Below are 15698 nucleotides of genomic sequence, written 5' to 3'. Positions count from 1 at the left end.
TAATTACTAATGATACTTTTTATTTCTATTATGGATTATGATGTTAAATTTTTTCAGTTCTGATTTTATTGCATCTTCTGTTTTTTTTAGTGTAGAGGTTTATTTTTTTAGTGCATTTCTAAAAGTCGGTGAGCATTTGCACTTTTCTACTTTGTATTTCATTTATCTGTGCTCTGATCCTTACTCTTTTATTCTACTAATTTTAGACTTGTATTTTCCTTGTTTATCTGGGTTCTTGAAATGCAATGTTAAGTTAGTTGAAAGCTTTTTAAATGTAGGTGCTTATTACTGTCAACCTCTTTTTCATTACAGCTTTTGCTGTATTCTGTAAGTTTTCATATGTTACATTTCTATTTTTAGCTTGAAGGAATTTTAACATTTTCTCCTTGATTTCTTCCAAGAGCTATTGTTCTTTCAATAGTATATTTTTCAATAGAGATGTGTTTGTATGATTTCTAGTGTTACTTTCATTGTTGCTTTCTAGTTTGATTCCATTATGATCAGAAAACTTGAATGCCATAATTTTAATATTGACTTTCATGAGACTTATTTTGTGGACTTGTATGTGGCATGTCTCAGAGAAGGCTTCATTTATGGATAAAAATGTGCATTGTGAAGATATTGAATGCAATGTTTTTGTAAAGCTTGCTAGGTGCGTGGAGTCTATAGTGTAGTGTAATCCTCCTGGTTTGTTGATGGTTTTTTATATTTTTGGTCTGGATAATCTGTTATTCATCAAAATGTTAGGTTTTAACATTATCCCCAACTATATCATTGTACTGGAACTCATTTTTTTGGTCTGTATATCTAGTAATGCTTGTTTGATAAAATTGAGTATTCTTGCATTAGGTGTGTTTATACTGACAGACATATATTTTTGTTCAATTGATTTCTTCTTTCTTTGACTCTTTTTACAGTTTTTATTTTGTAACGTAAGTACAGCTACTCTGGCTCTTTTTGATTTCCATGTCACAGCTCTTATGTCACTTCACTTTCACTTTTAATGTGTGTGTCTTTAATGTTGAAGTGAATTTCTTTTCTTTTCCTTTTTTTCTGCCAAAGCAAGAAGAGAAGTTGGTATGATAATCACAACTTATGAAACAAAAACTTTTTTTTGTAAATGGCATTTAAAAAAATTTTTAATTACTTTCCATGATATAATTTTATTGATTTAGGGATTCCCTGCTGCACCTCCTCTTCTTCTCTTCCCATTTTCCTTCCTCTCTGTTTTCCCCATAGTACTACAATAGTATAGTTCTTCAGCAACTGTAAAAGTTTAACATTCATGTGAGGTATAAGCAAAGGTAGAAAAATCTAGTATTAAATTGTCAGGTATATTTTACAGTGTCATTGGGAGTTTTCCTTTTATTTGGGAGTAGAGATGCATACTGCAATGTATTTTCACTTCCTGGTATGGTAGTCTCCAGAGAACATGAACGGCTACTCCATGGACTACTACTCAGCCATTAAAAGGAATGAAATTTTACCAGTTGCAATAAAATGGTCTCAAATGGAGCCTACTATGCTTAGTGAAATTAGACAGTCCCTGAAGGAAAAATGTCGTATATTCTTTCTGATACTAGGCAGCATTTAAGCAAAATATAAAACAGATATATAGGTAAACATATATTCTCACTGGTGCACTGTATAATGAAGTGAATTTCTTATAGGCACCATATTTTCAGATCTTATCTGTTAAAATTTGATTCTTCAATCTGTATCTTTTAACTGGGGAAATGATTCCGTTTTGTCAAGGTTATTATTGATAGTTAATGACTTAATCCTGTCATTTTAAGGGCTATTCTGTTTTATATGTTCACATGTGTCCCTGATGGTTTAACTTTCTTCTGCTTTTATGTGTAAGACTTCTTTAATCATTTTGTGTGGATCTGGTGTGGTTTGATGCAGATGGGTTTTCTCAGTTTTTGTTTACCATGGAATGACTTCAATTTTTCCTCATTTGTGAAAGGTTGTTATTTTGGTTGATGAAATACAAGGTAAATCACTGTTGGTTGGCAACTTTTCCCCCAGGTGTGAATATGTTGTTCATTGCTTTATATCCTATAAAGTTTGTGTTTAGAAAATCACTGACACTTTAGTGTATATTTCTTTCAAAGTGTCCTGGTGGCTTTCTTTTGCAGATCTTAGAGTTTTTTACACTGTACTTTTGAGAGGAACTATAATGTGTCGCAATGAAGATACTTTGATCATTTGGGAATTCTGTAGGTCTCCTGTACCTGGATGTTTTCATCTTTCTCCAGCAGTTATTTCATTGTGCAGATTTTCTTCTAACATCCTCTCTCTTGTAACTTGTCCTTTCAAAAAAATAAACCTCTATTGTAATGTCAGCATCCCATATGAGTTTCATTTCACATCCTAGCTGCTCAACTTCTAATCTAGTTAACTAATAGCGGCTGGAGAAAAGCATTGGAAGATGGCTCAGGTGCCTAGACACCTGCGACCCAAGTGGAAGGCCCAGAAGATTCTGCCTCCTGGCTTGCCCCTGGCTCCACCCAGGCCATGAAGCCAACCTAGGGAGTGAGCCAGTAAATGAAGTTTCTCTTTTCTACACTCTTTTCTTCTGTCTGTGAAACTCTTTCAAATAAATAAGTAAATAAATAAATCTTTTACAAATAAATAAGAATCTTGCGGGCATAAACATTGCACATATTTATGGAGTATTATGTGATGTTTAGGTACAGGCATGCAATTGGCTGAAATATTCAACCAAGGAAAATATGTTTATCACTTCAAATATATGAAATGTTTTGACACCCACTTACCTTTCCCTGCAATTACTACCTTCATGTTATTTTGATTGGGGTAGGGAGAATAAAGTTAGCAGTACTGTGGGCGTCTCTGTCCCAATACTAGATCACACGTGGAGTCCACATTTTTCTCAGAGCAGTAAAGTACCAAAATCCACTGCAGTGTGGGCTACTTGCTTCTCAAGTGGTCCTGCAGCATAAGGCTACTGAAAACAATCACCAACAATATTGGTTGGAATTCAGTACCAATTGGTGAGGGCCACGTATTTCCTTTGGGGACCATAGCAGGTCCAGGGGTTTTAGCCTCAGATCTGCTTCTGCCAAGGAGCAGATTATCTTTTGCCAGTGGTCATTTTTTTTTCAAGATCCAAGATGCAGTCCTGTGCACACTTTGGTATCTCTATCCTATTATCTGAATGCTTGCTCCTCTGTTGGCAATTGGAAGGGCATGCTGAAGGCAGTACCTTGGCCAGCCAGTTTGGTGCTAAGGTGAATCAGAATTGAATCTCATAGTCAATAGACTTCTGCTTAGTACAGAGGGTGCATGTTTTAGGCCAAAATGTGTTTGTCTTAGGAGGGCACAGGAATCAGCCTGATGCTGTGGCCATCCTACAGGCTACATCTGTGAACCTTAGTCTGCTGATTGAAGTCTTTAGGCTTTTTCTGGTAGTGAACTTGATACCATTTAAAATTGGCCATAGGCTGCTGCACAAGAGGCAGCCAGTTCACCAGAGAGGAGTCACTGCAAGGGAATACACACACACAAAAAAACTGAAAGAGTCCTCCAAAAGCGGGGGCTTTCTTTTCTTTTTTCTTGCTTTCTTGCTTTCTTGTCCTTCCTTCCTTCCTTCCTTCCTTCCTTCCTTCCTTCCTTCCTTCCTTCCTTCCTTCCTTATTGGAAAGGCAGAAATAAAGAGAGAAGGGAAGACAGAGAGAAGATCTTCCCTCTTATGATTGATTCCCTGAGTGGCTGCAGTGGCCAGAGTTGCACTGATCTGAAGCCAGGAGCCGGGGACCTCTTCCGGATTTCCCATGCTGATGCAGGGTCCCAAGGCTTTGGGCCATTCTCAGTTGCTTTCTCAGGCCAAAAGCAGGGAGCTGAGGGAGCTGGATGGAAAGCTGGCCTGCTGGGATTAGAACTGACGCCCATATGGGATCCTGGTGAATTCAAGCTGAGGACTTTAGCCACCAGGATATGGCACCAAGCCCTAGGTTTTCTATTTGTTGACATTCCCATTTTGGTATGTAGTCATTTTGTTGAGTTTTTCTGTATCTTTCATTCCTATGGCATGTTTAACATTGTTGCTTTCAAGTCTATAATTAGTACTTAGGCGGTGCAGTCTCTATCAGGGACAGTTTTGCAGTGTGTTTTCCCTTTTTGAATGAACGAGTCTTACTTTGGTTCTTTGTTTTTATTGTTGTTGCTATTGAAAATTACTGAATTGATTCTAATAGTGTTGTAATTCAGGAATTCAGATTATTCCTCTTTTTAGTGTTTGCTGTTTATTATTTATTGTTGTGGGGAAGTTCTGTAAACCTAAGGTATAAATTGAAGATTTTCTGATTTTGTGCCTTCCCCTGGGAATGTAGGTTGATTGTCTGATTTCCTTTGCATACATGGTTGCTTTTGAATATGCTTGTCCTCAAAATCTGACACTCAGAGAGGGAAAAAGAAACTTGAAAGGGAAGGGGGGGCAACCTTCTGTTAAGTCCCCAGGGAAAGCACCTCTGCTGCTGGAAGGTTCCTACGGTAATGAGGGGTGTGTGCCAACAAGGGCCTCCATCCCTTCGCCTGTGCCTCTGTGGTCATACAGTGAGTGCAGGGGTCCCTGATATTTAGACAAGACCCTTTTGCCCACCTTGAATTCTGCAAGCTGTGTGTTCTTTCCTCTGGAGTACAGGACTGTCGCAGATGATTGATGGGCAATTGCTACAGGTTAAGAGCCAAAATGACTGACTTTAACTTTGATCTATCATCAAAGCTTTCTCCTGGAAGCTGCCAGCCTTCTATAGACTTGGGAGTTCCACAACAGCTATGTTATATAGATTCTGCCAGTGCATCCAGGTGGTGGAACGGATTTCTGTGTTTACTGCTCTGCCACTGCTTGAGTACCATCCAGTTTTGAAACACACCTTCACATGTAGCTCTAGCAATTCTGTAGTGCAGATTACTGTAGTCAGTAACTCTTGAGATATGGAAATTTGATAGTTTATTCACACTTATGCTACTATTTGACTTATGTCCATGTTTTTCAAGACTTGAATCTGTAGAATGCCCTGCCCGGACACAGTAATGATTAAATGGTTGTGGGAATCAGAGAAGCAAAGCCCAGTGTAGCATTCAGATAGTAGAGCAGTACATCAGGCCTGGGGTCCAGAGAAGCGGTGGAGTATGAAATGTACGAAGATCAAGCACCCGACAAAGAAACCATGATTCTCAATTGAACACTCAGAAAAGCAGAATGCCAAGGAAAATTTGAGGAGATACAGAGCAGGATGTCTAGGAAATTATGAGATTCATTCTTACTCTAACTCAAGTGGAAAGTCTGTGGTTCAAAGCACATTCCTCATCTGCTGGTCTTAAAGACAGAGCATTCTGAATTCAAGTTTTTAATAGGAATACAGAGTTTAAGCTCATTTGTTTGTGTTTTCCTGTGATTATAATCATTTGTTAAAGTTGTGCATCTATCTGGTCTTACTTATGTATAGCCAAGATGTATACTTTGGAACATACTTTTGGGAACTTCTGCCATACTTCAAGAGCTCAGGAGTCACAGGGGCTTTGGTTGGCAATCACCGTAGAGGACAAAGCAATGAAACACTTTTTTTGTTTGTTTTTTTGGTCTGGACAAAAGCTGTGTGGCATCAACACCACCATGCTGTATGGGAAAATGGAAAAGCTTCTGCTTGCTCCACTCGGCTGGAAGCTGGTGGGTGCCAGGCTCTTGGGTAATAATACAAGGAGTTCTAGCTTTCCATCTCTTTCCCTGGTATATTGAGCTCAGAGTTTTCACTGTGTTTCTATGTGAATATGGACAGCTAGCATTTGCCAGCACATCTGTATCTATCTTGTTTTAAAAATAAAAGAAAAAAAACAACCTAAAGGTCAGCCAAGGGTAGATTTGAGATGTTTGTGTGTGTGAAGTGGGTATTTTAACAATGTGGTTTCTCTTTTACCATGTTTCATTGTGATATTCAGAAGATATTCATACAGTTTAAGATGATACTTTTTAAAATGATTTTGATTTTTTTAAAAATGACTTTTCATTATACAGTTGATTAGGCCCACGGGCTTCTTGCTCCAGCCCTCTTTTTAACCAACTTCTCCACCCCACTGTTTCCCCTAGATTCATATTTTCATCTCTTATTTCTGAATTATTACTTTTTATATACTTGGCATCTTATATACATATATATTCAATTTTTTGGATAATCATATTTAGCCCATTGATTTTACTTTTTTTGGCTAATTTTTACCTGATTTATTTTTGTTTTTTCTAGGTAATCGAAATATCACACAATTTTGTAATGAGTTTGGATATCAGAATAACATGGATATAGAACGACCTTTAGTTTCTACTCAGTATAAAAGAAAACAAGCCATGGCCATCCCATTCATCATACAGTGTGGTGAGAGTTGAATTCCATTCTAAGTAGCAAATGCCTATTAATAACTTCTTAAAGGCTACAAATCCTAGTGTTAAGAAATAAAGGAGGCAAAAGATGTAAGACATGGCCTTACTTTCCGGCAGGTTACAAACTGGAAGAGGAATTAAAATAATTGCATATTTTTTGTAATTCAGAGGAGTATATATTTAGTAATAAAATGGAAAAAATGGGTATTTTTTTAATAAAGGAAGATAATTATTTGAGAGTTATAAAAAAAGAGGGGAAAGTCTAGCAAACACTTTGTTATAGTGGAAGCATTTGTGAAAGACCTTAAAATAGAATTTCTTCAGAGTTATGAAGCATTTTAGGTGTACACTTAAGCTAAAATATAGCAGGCAAGTAATAGAAAAAGCCATTTTCCCGTTTTTATGCATAACACTATCTGATACATAGTAGGAATTTGATATTAATAAAAAATGAATAATGATTCAATAATAAAATACCATGGTATCATGTTGGATAAATATATTAGAGAGCTTTGAATTCCAGGATAACATTTTACTTTGGTAACAATGGGGTGGTATTGGCAATTCTTAATGGGAAAATAGCATCATTGAATTGCTGAGCAAATCTTTGTGCTTTTTTTTCCAAGCTGCTAAACAAGATATGGAATCAAAGACAATCTCTACTATCTGCTGTGAACAGTTTAGTTGAAAAGACATGCAAATGAAGGAACCCATGACACTGTGTAAAACTCTGTAGAAGTGTTTGAAGAGTGCCAGGGCAGCACCTTCCAAACCTTTTGGAGAGTGGATCTTAGTAGTCAGAAATAATGTGGACTAAGGTTTTTCTAGAAACTCAGCAAAGGATTATTTGATGGACTGGAACAAAAGATGGAGTCAAATGCCCAAGAACACTACTCCTGTAATTCAAGATCCTGCTGAGAAGTTTTAAATGTCTGAATTAAGTGAGATTTAAGAGGAACATGCTTGATCGTCTTTTGAAGGTTTTTTTTGGGGGGGCTTCAGAAAGTTTGTGGAAAAATGGAATTATACATTTATTTTGTTACAAAATCTTTTCAAAACCATGTTGTTGTTTTTAGATTATGCCCTTTCCATGAATTTTTTGAATGTCTCTTGTCACTGGAGAAAGTGATGACAGTTTGTGATAGTCCCTAAGATGATATTACAAGCTGGTAATTATTTTGTGTTTTTGATGTGTTCCATTAAAGCTAATCTCAGTACCCAAGAATTATAAGAAATTCTACATACTATTTAACCTCTCCAAGCCTCCATTTCTTCCATCATGAAACAAAATTAGTACCAGTAGCTATGTTGTAGAGTAGCTATGAGAATAATATGAATTGGTAAATATAGTTTACTAAGTACTCAACGGGAGTGTTTAGCAATGCTGGTTTTCATTTCATCCCATTTGCAATTACTATTTTAGGTAACTGTTAATATTAATTTTTTTAGAAAGATGATGACACTGAAACAGTTTCAGCTCAGTTGAGTAATTTATCTAAGGTCACAAAGGTAGTAACAGAGCTGTTCAGGTTCATAATCTCTATGCAGACTATCTCTTCCTCAGATGAACACCGACAAATTATTTACCTGATAGTGGTTACCAAAGTGTTGTAAGGGAATGTAGAGTTAAAGTTAAGTGTAGCTTGGATAAAGCGACATGCCGTGGTGTTTCAGATCCAGAGGGAGGGACTCGGAAGGGAAAATGGAGAAAGGGATCAGAAGGTGTAGACTGGAGAGTGGGATAACACCAGTAACAGCACAGAAGCAGCTGGGTGAGTGGTCCAGTGATCCGGTTTTCCATCCTGTCCTTGATGCCTGGCTGGACACAGAAAGTCAGCAGAGGGAAATAGACCAGAGAAAATGGGAAAGCCGAGTCACTGAAGCTCTCAGTGTGGTTTAAGAAGAGATAGTGCAGGATATAATACTTGAAATCCTTTTGACTGAAACAAGCAGACATCAACTGAAGCAAGGTGAAAGAAGAACCCTAATGTTTGGTGGGAGTATCATAAACTCTAGAATCAGTGTGCTGTCAGGTGTTATAGTATGTGATGAAGGATTCACTTCATTTTGTGTAAGTAAACTGACAGTGTGATGGAGTCATTTCTGATGATAATCTCTTTGTGTATAACTGTGTTTTGATGATCAGATCTTTGCCTTAAGTGGAGAGTCTTGCCACCTTCTACTAATTATGAGGACAAAGAATTTCTTGACATGTGGATCTGTGCTAATAATCCTAACCTCTCAGAGAACAGGTAGATTTTGACAGTTTTCTGAAATTCTTTACCAATTTTTAATTTCTAATGTTCATATGCGTGAAAGTGGAAAATTTCAGCTAACAATGGATTTTCACTTTGTAGTCGGTGTTTCTTTGAACTCTGTAGACCTTGAAACCTGTGAAAAGATCAGTTCATTGGTGTACTTCTCCATAAAACAAATCTGAATGTAAGCATTTGCAGACATTAGAGCACACAGCTCTGCACTTCCACTGGCACAAGAACATGACTGAATGTTGACAGTACTACCTTTCAGTTAATTTTCACACGTCTATCATATAGGAAGGTCATTCGCGGGCTGTTCCCAGGTGCCTTACACTGTTAGTCCATGTGCTTTTTTCTCTAGTAGGTCATACATTGAGTTAATTGTTTTATGCTCTTGAAGGAAGACTTTCAGACTAAAATAGGAAAAAGACTGATTAAATATTGATGGATGTCAAGGCTGTTATAAGCCTTTTTAGATGAATATTCTTTTCCTATAGAAAAAAAAAGAATAAATACTCCCCTTTATTAAAGATAGCCCTAAGTCAAGCATTCCTCTTTCATGTAGTCAGTTCTAAGCCCTCCTGGCTGGAGAACTAGATCAGCATTGCTAATATAGATGTTAGGAAAATAACATTTCTTTTTTTTAACATTTTAGATTTTTATTTTTTTTTCAACTCATTGTTTTTATTAATTACATTGCATTATGTGACACATTTTTATATGCACTGGGATTCCCCCTACCCCTCCCAAAACCCTCCCCCCATGGTGGATTCCTTCACCTTGTTGCATTACCATAGTTCAAATTCAGTTGAGATTCCTTCACTGGAGGTATTTACCAAGCATAAAGTCCAGCATCTTATTTTCCTGGTAAGTTCAGTGGTTTCTTGGTGAGACCATCTCTGGTCTGAAGGCAGAGCCGGCAGAGTATCATCCCAATCAATTAAAAGCACCGACATAATATTTACAACCATTTACAACATTATGGCATTAATTGACATGGTATTGATCAACCAATATGTTAATAGGAAAATGCAGGTTCTCAACCACAACCTGTGACTTCTTCATTGACATTTCAATTTTGGTTTATATTCTACCGTGTTCTGTACACCTTAAAATGGCTATAGATTGCTATTCAGCTGTCTCATGTCTATTTTAATTTTAGTATTTAGCAGTTTATAGCATTGATTTCACTAAACTTGGCTGTTTTTTGGGTAGTCTAACTCTATAATTCTAACAGAGCATATGTCAACAGTTTATTTAGGTGAGCATGTTTAGGAGGGGTGTGCAGAGAAATCTTCCATACCGCAGTGAGAAGTAACTAATCTTTGTGTCCCACCCAGTGAGGTATAAGTGCATCCCTGTTAACCGTTTCCTGTCTGTTTCTAAGCAGGAAAATAACATTTCTTTATTTTTCTCTTGTTCTGAAAACGAAAGAGCAAAAATTACATATTTATTTATTTATTTATTTATTTATTTATTTTTTAAAGGTTTATTCAGTTTATTACAAAGTCAGATATACAGAGAGGAGGAGAGACAGAGAGGAAGATCTTCCGTCCGATGATTCACTCCCCAAGTGAGCCGCAACGGGCCAGTGCTGTGCTGATCCGAAGCCAGGAACCTGGAACCTCTTCCGGGTCTCCCACACAGGTGCAGGGTCCCAATGCATTGGGCCATCCTTGACTGCTTTCCCAGGCCACAAGCAGGGAGCTGGATGGGAAGTGGAGCTGCCGGGATTAGAACTGGCGCCCATATGGGATCCCGTGGCGTTCAGGGCGAGGACTTTAGCCGCTAGGCCACAGCACCGGGCCTAAAATTACATATTTAAACAAGGAAAATATTTGGTTGGTATTGCTAAAATCCCTGCTCTCTTCAGTCCCCAGATTAATTATATTTCTAAACTGAAGGGAAATGTGAGAAGTAGCAAGGTGCTTGGATTTGACATGACCCAGGGTTTCTCAGCCTTCCTCCTGTTTTGCAGTCCAACTATGTTAGTTACAAAACCAAAGTATACAAAGCAGTCAAGTACACAGCTGTCTGGTTGAATTAGACCGCAAACCATGGAGCCAAAGATTTCTGCTTCCTGTTTTGCCTCCCTACACTTTCCAGACAACCCCAAGCTCAAGGACTTAGGGTTGTATAATGCTGTTCTAATATTTATTCTTCATTTTAAAGAAATGAGAGGCAAAGCCCACTTTGCAGGAAAGAAGACTGGTCATGGAGTCACTGACCAAGATCTTGTGCCTTTTATTCTGATTGCATATCTAACTTGAGACTTAGTTGTCTTCCGGGTGCACTGTTACTTCATGATATTAATTGTCGACTGTGACCTAAGAAGTTTCCATACACTCCAAAATTATTTTCAGAGTCTAGACTCTAGGTTTAGACAGAATTTGACTGCTGGCTGCAGTAGTTGTAAAATTCCAGAAGAAAGATCATCTCTAACTCATCTTCCCATAGTAATAGCCTGGGCTCTGTGCAGCTGAGTTGCTTGTTTGGGTAATATTCTGAAACTTCTGGTAACTGGGGGGTCCTTGACAGCAAATTTGCTAGTATCTAACCATTTACCTATGATCTTTGCCAGTCTCTTATGTCATCAGACCAACAGAACAGTGAGGCTGCCCTCCAAAACTTATCTTCAGATTATCATTGCCCCCTGAGTTAGCAGGTTCCCTTACAGTTCTCTTGAAGAGTAGCAATGCCATCACAGAGCATTGTAAAATTAGTTTCAAAACTGCATTAATTCTATCTCTTTTACACTTTGAAATAGTGCCACTTGGGATGAGAGGCAAGGTAAATTTAGATGCGTTGGCAGAAAACTGATAGATCTTAAAACTAAAATGCAAAAAGACTTGTATTTACAGTTTTGTTAACTTCTTGAATCTTAAAATACACTGTCATAATATTGACCATCTGTTCATTTCCACTGAAAAGACTGTGACAAAAATATGCATGGAGTGATACTGAGTTTTATGGCAGAGATTAAGAAAAACTCCTGATTGCAAGGCAAAGTTTATGGAGAGTTGGAGCTTCCTTTACAGAGGCTCATTACCATTTATTTAGATACAGATTTGCAGCAAAGAATAATTGAAAATCATCTGATGACCTCATTCATCCCGTCACTCATGTGGCTCAGGCATATCTTGAGAAGAGACTTTGAAAGACTGCCCTGAGACATACATGTCATTGAATTTCATTAGTCACATAAAGTGAGCGAGTTGAAGTTACGAGAAGTGAGGTATAGCAACTTTATAGATAACATTCTATAAACAGAGGAACAGAATAGTAAGTAATGACATTTTATATATTTACCGAAAATAGTCTGTTGCCAGCATAGTTAGTTAAATATAATTAACCAGAATTAAAAATCAATGAACAGTCTTGGATGAGTAATGTCTGTGTAACAGAACTTAGATCAAAAAACCTCTTTTAATTGATCGGGATGATACTCTGCTGGCTCTGTCTTCAGACCAGAGAGGGTATACCTAAGAAGCCGTTGAACTTGACTAGACAATAAGATGCTGGACTCTATGTTTGGTATATGCTTGCAATGGGGGAATCTCAACTGAACTTGAACTGTGGTTATGCAACAAGGTGGAGGAATCCACCATGGTGGGAGGGTTTGGGGAGGGGTGGGGAGAATCCCAGTACCTATGAAACTGTGTCACATAATACAATGTAATTAATGAATTTAAAATAAAATTTAAAAAAAAAAAAAACCTAACTAAAGTCTGTAAGAAAATAAACCTGATTAAAGAAAAAAAGTTTTAAAGAAAATAGATCAGAAACTTAATAACTTAATAGCTCTCTCATTTATAGAAATTACTGATGTTTTATTCAATATTTATGAAAGTCTTACTAACTTTCCACATGTGTCCTAAGAGGAGATGAAGAGGCAGGGAAAAGTTTAGTGACCAGGCCAGGATTTCTCCCTAGATCTGAAACTCAAGCCAGCCTTCTGGTGTAAACCTGAACTTTCTGACTTTACGCTAATTCTCAGAAAACATCCTTTTCAAATACATTTTAGTGTCCAAAATTCATCACTTTATAAACTCAGGGTAGACTAGAGCAATTCCTTCTCAAGCCACTGAAGGTTTTGTTTTCCATAACTACAGAGAGAGATAATACAGTTTTGTCACAATACTTAAGAAGCAGGTGTCAGTATGCTTTCATTACATTCACGCTATACATTTGTCTGCAGTGAGGATAAGGAGCGCCAGCAGGACAAGAATAATGCTTGTTACTTGGCTGAGGGAAAAAAGTCTTTTGGAAAGGTTGTTAAACAAGCGTATGGCTTGTAATGCATATTAAGATGTAATTTACTTCCAGAAATCTTTAAAGGAATACAATTGATTGTTCTTTAATACTTGGAGATCTATTTTTTGAATGAGTCCTTAATGTTTTCGTAAGTTTTTTTTCTCAAATGAAACAGAAGCCAGTACAAGTCCCACACCACAGCTGTATTCCAGTCAGCACTCCCATCGGGCTTTATGTACAATAGTTGTCCTTAGGATTTATTTACCTAGTGCCTTTGGAAATAACAACAGCAGCACACACCATATGTGAGTAGAAGGAAGAGTTCTTCTACAGTACCATTTCAATTTTAGTTAAGTTTCTCACTTTTATCTGTTGGTAGAGGGCACAAATAACATATGTTTAACTCTGAAAAGCAGAACAGTAGTGATTTTGAACTGCTTTACTTTTCCTTATTGTTTCACACGAGACAAGGTCCTTGTTCTACTCTCAGTTTCTTCCTTCTAACCTAATATACATTCATTTTTCATCAAACTTTAATCTCTTTTGGTAACCAAGGAAAATCACCCCACTACCCCAGTAATAGAGAATTCATTGACCTAGAGCATGCTTGAGGAACTGGCCTCAACATATATTACCCTTAGCACAGCAACCACAGCTATGCCCTGAATCAGAGCTGTGCCCAGTGGGAGTTGAACTTCTCTAAAACAGGCCTTGATACCAAAGTGAATAAAATAAAATCTTTTCCAACAATTTATGTAACACAACTCCCCACAGGATCGTCATGAAAGGAAAAAAAATTAAAAATCCTAAAATGTAGCTCATGTCTTGACAGTCATCATCATTTTATTGTAACTGTAATGAATACTCATCCATAGCCACCTTATGTTCGTTTGTGCATGCTTCCTTCCACATGATTATGTGCCATAGTTATCTACTCACTGGTTACCAGAAACGGCACATCCGCAAGCCTTAGAGCAGGGTGACTGCCAAATGCAGGTGCTGTAATGCCAGCATGGTGTTTGGGGCCAGTTGAGTAAAGGGACCGCGGGTAACCTCAGTGTTATCCGTCCACTTCACCAGTCACTGGCCTTCATCTCAGGACTGTCACCGAGTCCTGCATCACATCATGGACTCAGTGTGATTCTGATCATGACGCCAAGGATGCCTGTGTTTCACAACAGAATAATTTGGTATATTTGCTATCTAAGTTCTTCAGGACACAATGTTTTGCACTAATGATATAAGCATCAATTATTTTTGCAAAAGACTTTACTTCATGTAGGGTAAGTGAAGCATTAGCAAAATAATTCTCTCCCATCCTCATAAAAATAAAGTATCTTCTACATTCTCCATTGAGTTGTTTTAAAACAAATTGGAGATTTAAGGTGATGTATTACCAAAAGTTATCAGTTCTGTGGACTTCTTTTATATGTGAATTTTGGCAACATGAAAGAAAGTGTAACTTTTCCTAGAAAGAAATTATCTTATGTTGATAGTAAGTTGTTTTGTTTCTTGCTGATATTAATCTTGTACTTGTTGATTGTTAAGTTGTCATCATGTAGAACATCTGCCGTTCATCCCATTGGGCACCACGAGCACAGTGTTATCATCAGAAAACGAGAAAGAGAAGAAACTCAGAGAGTCAGTTCAAAGATATCAAAACAAACTGGCAGAACAGCTCCCACAGGTAAGTTGTTAATTCTTTCCAAACTCTGTTGTAACTCTTGAAGTGTTGCTGTGTTTTATCTGGGAAAATTGACTCATGTGGATTACCAGACAAAATGCATAGCTTCATTCATCTACCCTTTTGGTCACTGTTTAAATTTAGATGTAAGGACTATTTCATAGTGTGATCCAGAGAAAGGAGGAGAGTCCTTAAGTATTTTACGTGTGATATCTAAGTCTGTCTAATCAACAGTACCAGTGAGGGGTAGAAACATGTATTTCCACTCTAGCTGCATGTTGAGTGCCACACAGGTCAGCAAGTATCCTCAAGTTATCTACTAAAGGCCCCCACTTGAAGGTGATGTTCTTCTTAACATAGTAGGTTTTTTTTATAGTTGAAAATGAACATTTTTGATAAAGAGGCCACTTTTAAAATGTTAGTACAGGAAGTCAAAATCAGGAAGATACAATAAATAAAATATTACTATTAATAAACATTGGCAGGTAACCATGATAATTTCTAGGGAAGGAAATTGTTCATGCAGAAATCTAGTTTTATTTTCTTAGCTGATGAGAAGCTAAGAGCTCTAGTTACCTATAGATTTAGCACCCACATTTAGCACTTTAGAATCGGTGCAGCGAGTCAGCATCCTTAAGTAACACTCATAGAAGTCAGTAGCATATATCCAAATATGTTGATTCTTATATAGACATCAGGAAATACAGCTCTCCTTGGAAATAAAAATTCAGTGGTGGTGACAGTGTTAAGACACCCATCCTGAGCACCTTATTCAGCTCGTAGAAGCTGAATTTTCTTCTGTATCCAAGCTGTATCTCCTTTCATGTGCGTTGTTAAGGATGTATGCAGTGCAGATCAGTAGCCCTCTGAGATTACAGCCCGTTCCTCTCCTTTTAGCATGGAGTGTTGGTCACTCTTGGGAAAGTTCTAAAGTCACTATGGAAACACATTCTGTCAAGGATTCCACACCTCCAAAAAGCAGCTTACCTTTCTATAATTCATAGAGCTTCTGCTCTGCATGTGAAAAGAGGTCAGAAGTAAAGCTGTAATGGCTTGTGGTTATTTTAGTAAATAAACAATTGGGTAAAATAGCAAATTC

At 37.5% G+C, this 15698-nt stretch overlaps 1 protein-coding gene across 1 annotated transcript in view; it reads left to right on the top strand.

The window, feature by feature from the left end:
- Window positions 1-15698, top strand: part of MORC1 (MORC family CW-type zinc finger 1) — a 170374-nt gene that overhangs the window by 67239 nt on the left and 87437 nt on the right. The window contains exons 15-17 of the mRNA XM_058661335.1: window positions 6270-6398; window positions 8550-8655; window positions 14464-14602. Of these exons, the coding sequence (XP_058517318.1) occupies window positions 6270-6398; window positions 8550-8655; window positions 14464-14602 (374 nt within the window). The remainder of the gene's footprint in view (window positions 1-6269; window positions 6399-8549; window positions 8656-14463; window positions 14603-15698) is intronic.

The sequence above is a fragment of the Ochotona princeps genome, chromosome 3, assembly GCF_030435755.1.
Source record: "Ochotona princeps isolate mOchPri1 chromosome 3, mOchPri1.hap1, whole genome shotgun sequence".
Lineage (NCBI taxonomy): Eukaryota > Metazoa > Chordata > Mammalia > Lagomorpha > Ochotonidae > Ochotona > Ochotona princeps.
This window is presented reverse-complemented; position numbering and strand designations above follow the sequence as displayed.